This window comes from Haliotis rubra, unplaced genomic scaffold, assembly GCF_003918875.1.
Source record: "Haliotis rubra isolate DU_JTF1 unplaced genomic scaffold, ASM391887v1 Scf446, whole genome shotgun sequence".
NCBI classification, from domain to species: Eukaryota; Metazoa; Mollusca; class Gastropoda; order Lepetellida; family Haliotidae; genus Haliotis; species Haliotis rubra.
This window is the reverse complement of record NW_025767131.1, coordinates 216,193-225,555: the sequence shown is the minus strand read 5'-3', so window position 1 is coordinate 225,555 and position 9,363 is coordinate 216,193. Positions and strand designations below refer to the sequence as shown.

The window sequence follows — 9,363 nt, the reverse complement described above, 5'->3', positions numbered from 1 at the left end:
TTCCGCTGTCAATGTAAACAAGCTGAACACAATACTGTCGCGATCCATTGAGTGTTATTTACGGTCGATTGCTGTATTGACCCTTACAAAATGGGTGACAAACAGTACCACCTCAAATTTGATGGCTCTAAGGCTCAAGCTGTCGATGCCTACCTGGAATACAAAAGGTAAAGGGTTCGCTATGTTTTATCATGTTTACGTCACTCACTCTCACTTAGTCGAAGTCGAGCGTGCAAGGTTCAGCCGTGTATGGCTATGACCTCTGTCATCTCAGTACAAATAGGCCATTTGAACTTACGTCTACTTCGTATGTGTAGTCTTCAACACTTTGTGACTAGAAAAGGCACACATAGCGTTACAGATGTATCGATATTCCAGTAGTGGGATTTCCAAGTTAGAATACACCAGTCAATGCTTGTAGTAAGAGGTGGCCTTAGGTATCGGGGAGCAATGTTGGTGATTTGGTCGTGTTTGTACCACGACAGCGTGGAATGTTGTGTTTGTCTGGTTCAGACCTGATAACACGACGTCGACATAAGGCTGGAAAAAAAGAAAACAAACTCAAATAATTTACTGTGTCAACAAAAACAAAAACAATGGGGTGGTTTTAATAACAAAAACTGATCTACCTCGTCAGCATTTCACATTCATACCTTTATTGCCGTTAAAGAACTTGGAATACCGCGACTAACAGGATCGTGGGGGTCAGGCTTGCTGAATACACATGTGTCATTATATCCCAATTTCGTAGAAGGATCCTCATGCTGCTGATCACTGGATTGTCTGGTCCAGACTCGATTATTTACAAACCGCCGCCATATAGCTGGAGTATTGCTGAGTGCGGCGTAAAGCTAAACTCACTCACTACCTTACTGGAAAACCGTGATCAGGACACCATAGGAAGAAGAGAATTGATTCTGATAAAATTATGGGTGTACCATCCTTGTCTGCATTCATGAGAATGAAACCTGTTATGGGAGAACTCTGCTCCTCACTTGATTCGTTTATCAGGAAAATCGCTGAGACTGAATTTACCAGGGGCAATGTTGCTTTAATGAGTTTGGGTGTATATATTTGTAAGATTAGTATTATTGGTGGTCTGACTTTTAATCAATTGGATCGGATTTGACATATATCGAACATGTTGTATCATGACGATGTTATTATTTTGGAGTTACCATGACTACCATTTGTAATTTGGAAACCATCACTGTTACTCATGCAGTTAACGGTTATATTGGTTTTCTTTGAAAAATAATGGAAGCATTCAAAGGAAAGCATTTAAACATGTCCGCCTCGGTACTGCTGCCATGGAAGATTTACCTGAAAATATCATTTATTACTAAGTTACGTTAACGTAACGGATTTGTCATTCAGATCTAAAACAGTACTCCTCGTCAGAAACCTGTTTGCATTCCAGTAACGCTGAAGCCCGCAACATATATATTCTGTTTTACAATAGGTCAGGGGTCACGTGCCCATGCGTGTTAGATCCGCTATGTTAAACAAGGCGCACCCCTCAAGCGTACATGTAGCTACCGTTAGAATAGAGTTCAAACAGCCGGGGTCTTTGTATGTGTGTAACTGGTCAGACGGGACGATTGATATACATTGTTACAGACATTTATGATTATATAAGTTCATGAATATAAATTATTTGGTAATTATTAAATAATCAGGAACTATTGTAATCTAGATCAAAAGGCGTATTAGTCTGAACAGACTTAGACCCGCGGCATTATGTAGTTTCTTCCAGCATAAAACCTTCTGAACTAAAAAACATTAAATCTCAACACGTTTTCAAGTCTCTCCATATAACTGGATACTAGACACTTAAGTAATCAATTATTGTTATGTATCATTAAAAGTACTGCTCCAAGCGGTTATAAAGCCCTAAAATGCACTTTTCCAGAACCTCTTACTTCTAGATTATCCTCTAGATTTGGCGCCACATCGTGGATAAACCAGTCATTATGTCCATGTGAAGGCAGGCTTATACAGGCATACATGTACTGCAAAAAGCAAAGTTTAGAGATGACAATACTCAAGAATGGCCCAATAAAATACCCTTCACTCACTCACTCCAATGTATGAATTGTGCATGTTACTGAAAAGGCAATCTTATGCAAATCAGTTCCCCTGAACCAGGACCGGGGGCATTGCTTCCTTCACAGGTCACAGGAACTACCTTTCGGGAACTTTGACCGACCAATTAAATGACACCAACAATAAATTGACATCAGAGAAAAAGAAAACAACTTTCTCAAGCTATAGGGCGATTTTCGTATGCAGGAATTACAGTCTGAATAGATTCGCCATATTCTGCCACTTTGCCAGGTAGCTTGCTATAGTTCGCCTGGTATCTAGAACTTGCACGTATTCATTTACACGTAAACGCAACAACATATAGAAGTTTACTGTGTGTTTAGGAATGAAGCTGTACTGTCACCTCTGTCACTTGCAGAATTGTTGGGGAGGACGATGGCGGCATCATGTTCACCCCCGACGAGTACGAGGACTATAAGAAAAGGGTCATTCCCATGGTGAGTCATCATCATCATCAGTAGCAGTAGCAGTAATAGTTGTAGTATTTATTTTTCTAGTTTACTGACTATATTTACGACGCACATTTACATTTAGATGAATTTCAATGGGGGCTTATCTCTTATATATTTTTGATTACATCTGTATACAATTATCATCATTATTATCACAAAAAATATTGATATGTTTCAATGCATTAAGACGCACATGTATTCTTAAATACGAGAAACTATGTCTGTTTAACCAGATGTAATATTTTAACATAACATTCCTCATCTTTCAGCGAATGAAAAACCGCCTGTTCACGAGTTGGTCATCGCCGACTGGAATGGACTGTAAGATGATTGGTCCAGAAACCCTTTGTTTCTGTAAACACAGGTACGTAAACATCACAAACACCCAGGTTGGACTCCAGCTGTCGTTGCGAGTCCAGCAATGGAAAGCGTTATTAATCGAAGCACCTGTAAAATATATTGCTTAAGCTGTAACATTGGGTTAAAACGTGTCAATTCACGTCTCTGGCGCCCATACATCCCACCACGATTACTAAGGTCCCTGTCCCAATCAGCGCCCCCTCACAAATTTCAAGGCCAATCTATAAATGATCTTGATAAGCCCGTCTTGGTAAGACCGAACATTACAACAGTTTAAATTTACGTGTTTGCATTTCAAATTTGTTTAACAACATTATCGTGTTTATTGCGTCGAATTCCGTCACTGTGTTTTTCCTCTTTGTAGGTACAAACAGCATCAGACCGACTTTGAGGACATCCCCACGGAACGCCCCATCCTCCTCCTGTGCAGGGCCAAGGGGTGCAAGTGTGTCTCCTACCACTACGTCCCCCTCAACGGCGGTCAGCCTGTCCGCTGCACGTGTAAACACACGGCCGATGACCACTCTGAGAAGGGACCGTTTGTGTGCAAAAAAGGTTTGTATGTTCTGTTAGAATCTGTATACCTGTTAAACTGAGGTATGGTAGGGGCTACTTTGTACATGTACTATATTTATGTTGTACAGCAGATGCTGATCTGTACACCTTCTCCATGTTGTAGCGGGTAGAGATTAGATCTCCTTCTTGCCTCATATCCATTGACGTAACAAGATGGCTCCTGTTGTTACTCTGACTGGCTCAAAGAGAATAAGACCCCTGAAGGTCCTGGTTAGAATTGATCTTCAGTAACCCATGCTTGTCGTAAGAGGCGATTATTCGGGATCGGGTGGTCAGGTTCGCTGACTTGGTTGACACATGTCATCGTTTCCCAATTGCGTAGATCGATGCTCATGCTGTTGATCACTGGTCCAGACCGGATTATTTACAGACCGCCGCCATATAGCTGGAATATTGCTGAGTGCGGCGTAAAACTAAATTCACTCACTCACTCTAAGATAATAAAACAGGCACTTATTGGTTGAGAGTCAGTTAGATGTGTCTGAGAGGTTCAAACAGCAGCGTGGCATCTCAGAGGGCTTGCACTATAAAACCGGCACTACTCCAGACCAGAACAAGTACTCTATCATTAACAGTAATCCAGCATTGTGACGGCAGGGGGCAACCGAAATGGGCCTACACAAATTCACTTCAATTCAGATGGGGGCGGGAGAGAGATATATATGTCCTTACGGAGTCTTGAGTGTTACTTTTCATACCAATAGAGGAAATATAGCAGTACTGATGATTAATGTAGGTGGCTGTACGAAGTGCACAGGCTTCAAGAGTCCCTTCACCTGTGGCTGTGGCTCGCCCGTCCATCAACACACCATGATCGTTGAGACAGCAGATGAGAGGGAGGGGAGAGGTCACCCTGTTGGTCAGGCCACACCCTACGCCGCCATGGGTGGGCTCACGGGGTTCTCCTCCCTGGCCGAGGGGTACATGAGGCTGGACCCAAGTGGACAAGGTAACCTGGCATCAATATCTATGACCTGATAACTAAGAAGTAACGCCGAAGATGGACAGCTTCCTACAGTAGCATGTCAGTTTAAGTATATTTGGATAAATGATTTCGTGGTCTGGGATAAGAAGAGGAGCGGGTTTCGGCCACTGTTAGTGGAGTGAGTTAGTTCCTGGTATATTTGTCAGTCACTGCTTCAAGGCATAAGCTGTGATTTTTTTTCACTTTTTATCAAGGCGACAATTTAATTTTCATGAAGGCCAGCATATCAACAAACGTTTCTTTCCTCGGGCTCGCTGCGAATAGTTGCAAGAATTACTCACTCGCACTCTCATTTTTCCTTATTAAACCGGAAAACGCCACACAACCGCACACACGCAAATCACACAACAGAAAGTGGTGAATGTTTGTACAAGTTTCCTTTGATGACAGACAAATGATGTCCTGCCTTCAATCTTGTTGACAGGGGCCCCAAGCAAGGAGTTCCTTGACCAGGAGATCACCTCCAACGACAATCCGTTCCTGAGAGCCAATGTCCATTCTATCAAAGCTCATCAGATGGCTAAGAAGACATCAGGTAAACAGTTAGACCAATAAGTAAGAAGTGGTCACCATTAGTGTTACATACAGAAAACATGATAGACCCAATCAATTACATTTTTTCATAGTTTTACTACTTTGTAGTTCGAGTTGCAAGAGACATTAGCATGCAAGAGTGAGATAACTCCTTTTACAGAAGAAGATATCTCCTTTTCTGCTGTTCTCTGATATGACCTCAGTATCAACTCACTCACTGATTGTATGACACCAGGTATCAAGGGGGCGGACGACGAGGTGTTCGACGACATCACAGAGAGGGTGTCCGCCATGCGACGCCCTGGGGAGGAAGACATGGACTACTTCGAGAGGCGGTACCAGGAGAGGGTACGTCAGGGACTGTTAATGTTGAGACCTGCACGTGTGTTGTGCACGAAAGGGTACATCAGGAGACGTGTGTTGAACGTGTACAAATGCTAACTGAGCATGGGTGGCCCTGTCGTCAAAGTACGAAACTTATGGTCGTGGGTTCGAATCCCAGTGGAGCTTTCTTAATGTTTTCATGTCTGTCAGCACTATTTCTCTGCTCGGTGGTTACAACAGGCTTGTAAAAGTCAAGACTTACGTATAACAGGCGTCACACATTTAGACTTATGTATACTAGTAACTGGCGTCACACATTTAGCGAACATAAACCATCATGTAGTCTCTCACTTACTGTCACTGATAAATGTGTCTTTATCAATGGAAAGATAAATTCGGAGGCCTATATGGACTTCAGAATTTAGGGATTTTAAAAGTGTGTTTTCCCGTAAAGATCATTTTCAGTATATTCAATCCAGCTCCAATGATTTCTTTCTACCCTTCAATTTGGGTGACTATCAGCTTGATACACAATTGAATATCAAATATTTACCTGCGAATCTCATAAACACATAATGTTAATGATAAAAACATTATTACGGTATATTGTTTCAACCCATTAGGTTCGAAACCAGCTTTCGCCCTGATTTTATTTACAGTTTTGTCAGAGTCATACCCATTTATGTTTCAAAATTGGTAAACGTCAAAGTGCATAAAGTCCGGCTTTCCTGCAAAAATGACACACTGCGAATTACCTTTAAATACTGCTGAACGCAGTTTTAAACACCTCACTCATTGACATAGTTACTTACACGTCGCTTTCATGTCACGTTAATATTTAACGGCAATACAAATTTCTTTGTTTGTATATTTTCAGCTGAAGGCAGAGAAGGCTGCCAAACGGAAAGAGATTGGCCCAAACTTGAGGCAAGGTCAAAGGAAGGCTATTACACCGAAATCTAAGACGCCAGCAGGTCGGAGTGGAACCCCAGGAAAATAGGCGAGACTGAGCTGACACTGCTGTTTTCACAAGTGCTATTACTTCCCAGGGTTAACCCTTAGAGCTTTCACTAATCTGTACGCTTCTGTGTGACCTGATCAGATTGTAGATGTCTCTACACGGTTGTTGTACTCAAAGATGTGATACAAAAGGTCTTTGTACAACAAAGGTGTTTAGTTCAAGACTAGATATCTTAATATTTCAAATTTGATTTGAAAACACATGCGTGTAGACCATGAAGACACGTGTTCTTGAAGTAACGAAATTCTACCTAAAAGGGACCCGGGTGGTTTAATGTATGGTATAAAATGAACCCCATAATTCAATTGCTTAACAAAACAGTATTATGCTTAGCTAGTATCAGCGTAAAGTAACTGATCAATGCATTAGTATGTGGATACTATGCTGATTCATTGTAATGATTATAATATGGTTTTAGGTGTGGGAACGAACAGTCAAAAGTATATTTTTTTTTAATAATATTAGAAAGTTAACACATAAAACCGGATACCAGCTGCCTTAGTGGCCAAAGAACCAGGGAAAGTGGCTTGGAATCCCAATTTGGCTCTGCTTACCCTCCTTGGTTTATCAATACCATGCAGTTCTCATGGAGTTCTCCAAAGTGACGCCTACTGTCGGGGGTACCTGGAGATGACATGTCTCTCATAAAATATGACGCACTATGGATATTATCCAAATACTGAAATGCTTAGTGTGTGCGCAGGTAAAAGAGTCCATATTAAAACAATGCATAACAGAAAGGAGATGAACCTATTTCGTTGGCGGATGCAGATTGGGGTGTGTTTGCAGGGGTGCGCACCCATGAAAAAACACACCCCACCCCTTTTTTCTAGAAAATGTATTAAATGCACATTGAAACTCTCGTGAAAACGGGTAAAAATGAACTGTGCAGCCCCCTTTCTCAAAATGCTGTATCCGCCCATGTATTACATTGTGACCACGAACCATCTTAAAAAATTCAAACAGAATAGGTTCATTTCCAAACTTTTCTTCTGTCTATCCCGTCATAGCACTTATGTTCATCAAATTCTAAAATACCTAATGTGTAAGCTTTATTATATTAGCGTAAAACCGTATACTGTGTAGTGGTACATTATATCATAGGTGTGTGAATTGTTATGTATATACTGCCGCTCTAGTCTAATTATTTATATAATGTTCAGTTAAAAGATCTATATCTTGATAACTTTTCATATTTGCAATCACTTCTCCATACATTATCCACACATTATTTGTTTTCCAAGCGGCGTAATGCAGCAACAAGACACTAGTAGTACGTTATACCAGAAAGCGTACGTCATATCCACTTCTGGTTCATTATCACATCAGTGGTTACGACTTCAACCGCCAAGATAATTAAAATTGTCTTCACTCGTAATGAAATCCAGTTATCTGATTGGCCAGTCTCGAAAACATTGTAGAAAACATGCAACAGGGTAAGCCAACGTGACGTCACATTGTCGCCTATGACGTCTTCCACTTATCCCTCTGCATACTGGTTCACGGATCCTCCGCTTGGTGTCGCTGCACTTACCCGGCTTTCCCAGCCTGTCGGAGGAACGAACGGGAACCAGTTTTATCCCACTATGGCCCTGTTTTGCAGCTTGAGGGTCCATAACGATCAGTGTGATGTCAGGCAGATCTGATATTGTCACATAAACACATCTCACGGGAAAACTGTATGTATTTGTGAGCACCTGTTACATTCGTTGCATTTGCCACGTTTAACACATGTGGGTACGGGGCAGTTGGATAGCCTAGTGGTTAAAGCGTTCGCTTATCACGCGGAAGACCGGGTTCGATTCCCCACATGGGGACAATGTGTGAAGCCCATTTCTGGTGTCCCCCGCCGTGATATTGCTAGAATATTGCTAAAAGCGGCGTAAACCAAACTCACTCACTCACTTACTAGCGGGTACGGGATTTACCAGCGGGATGGTCGTGTACAACCCTCGACATTCTGTCTGGTGCAGTATCCCCCATACCCAGCTAATAACACGCCAAATTCTTCGCCAACTTTAATCAAAACATTCCTTGAAGAGCGACAACAAGGACCGATAGTCTCTCAGTGTGTGTCAGTTATGTAGTTGTGGACGTATTGATGTTAATGTGTGTTTTTGTCCCAATGTTACGTGTTGAACAGTTTAAACCTTTTTGTTCATATTGGTTTCAATCAAATTGTTATGTTCTTGTTCAGTATATCTTATGGCAATAATTCCACCATTTAGCTCCCGAGAGCTCATATATTTGCGATATGAAGTCAGAATTAAAAGCATCGCACGTACAAATTGAGGAAGTTATGATTTTACATATGATCCGTCCGCGAAGAAACATGTTACGTTTTATATAGATGCATGAATTTATTTTAATAAAGTATATTTTAGTTCACGACAATTTGATCTTGTTTATGTTATGTATAGTTCATGAATGACTGAATTCTGGCACACATGACAGCAGCGTATAAGGATCCCCACATCACCGTCAACTTATGCTTATCCACATCCATGGCATTGAAAACATTTTGTTAAATTAAATGTTCTTTGGACGGCAAGGTAGCCATGTTTAAGGAGTGATTCCTTGCGGCAGAGATCGTGTTCGATTCTCAATATGAATCTAGTATGTAACGCCCCGTCCTGGCCTGCTTGAGAAGTAACGTCTTTTAATGTATTTTAGTATGACGAGACCGAGGATCTAAGAACTGACCTTCCTCTCATCTAAGGGCAAATGCTGTATCCACTACACCACGGAGCGACCGGGCAATAAAGACTTTGTTTGTTTGTTGTTTACGCCGCACTCAGCACTATTCCGTATATGGTGACGGTCTGTAAATAATGGAGTCGGGACCAGACAATCCAGAGATCAACATCATGACCATCGATCTACGCAATAGGGATACGATGGCATATGTCCACCCAGTCATCTAAGCTGATCATCCGATCCCGTTAGTCGCCCCTGACAACAAACACGGCCACGGCTATAAAGAGGTGGTCACAAAGCTTCACCTG

At 41.6% G+C, this 9,363-nt stretch overlaps 1 protein-coding gene across 1 annotated transcript; it reads left to right on the top strand.

The window, feature by feature from the left end:
- LOC124289675 (protein FAM221A-like) lies at positions 1 to 8,752 on the top strand. Its single transcript, XM_046726291.1, has 8 exons — positions 1 to 167; positions 2,465 to 2,543; positions 2,828 to 2,922; positions 3,283 to 3,473; positions 4,231 to 4,443; positions 4,904 to 5,014; positions 5,249 to 5,361; positions 6,215 to 8,752. Exons 1-8 carry the CDS (start codon positions 91 to 93, stop codon positions 6,335 to 6,337), a joined length of 1,002 nt encoding a protein of 333 aa, XP_046582247.1. The 5' UTR covers positions 1 to 90; the 3' UTR covers positions 6,338 to 8,752.
- The last annotated feature ends 611 nt before the right edge of the window (positions 8,753 to 9,363 follow it).

Coding starts and splice junctions, on each gene's coding strand:
- LOC124289675 (XM_046726291.1), top strand. CDS start 91: ATGGGTGACAAACAGTACCACCTCAAATTTGATGGCTCTAAGGCTCAA. Junction 2,544..2,827: donor AGAAAAGGGTCATTCCCATG/GTGAGTCATCAT, acceptor CTCATCTTTCAG/CGAATGAAAAACCGCCTGTT. Junction 5,015..5,248: donor GATGGCTAAGAAGACATCAG/GTAAACAGTTAG, acceptor GTATGACACCAG/GTATCAAGGGGGCGGACGAC.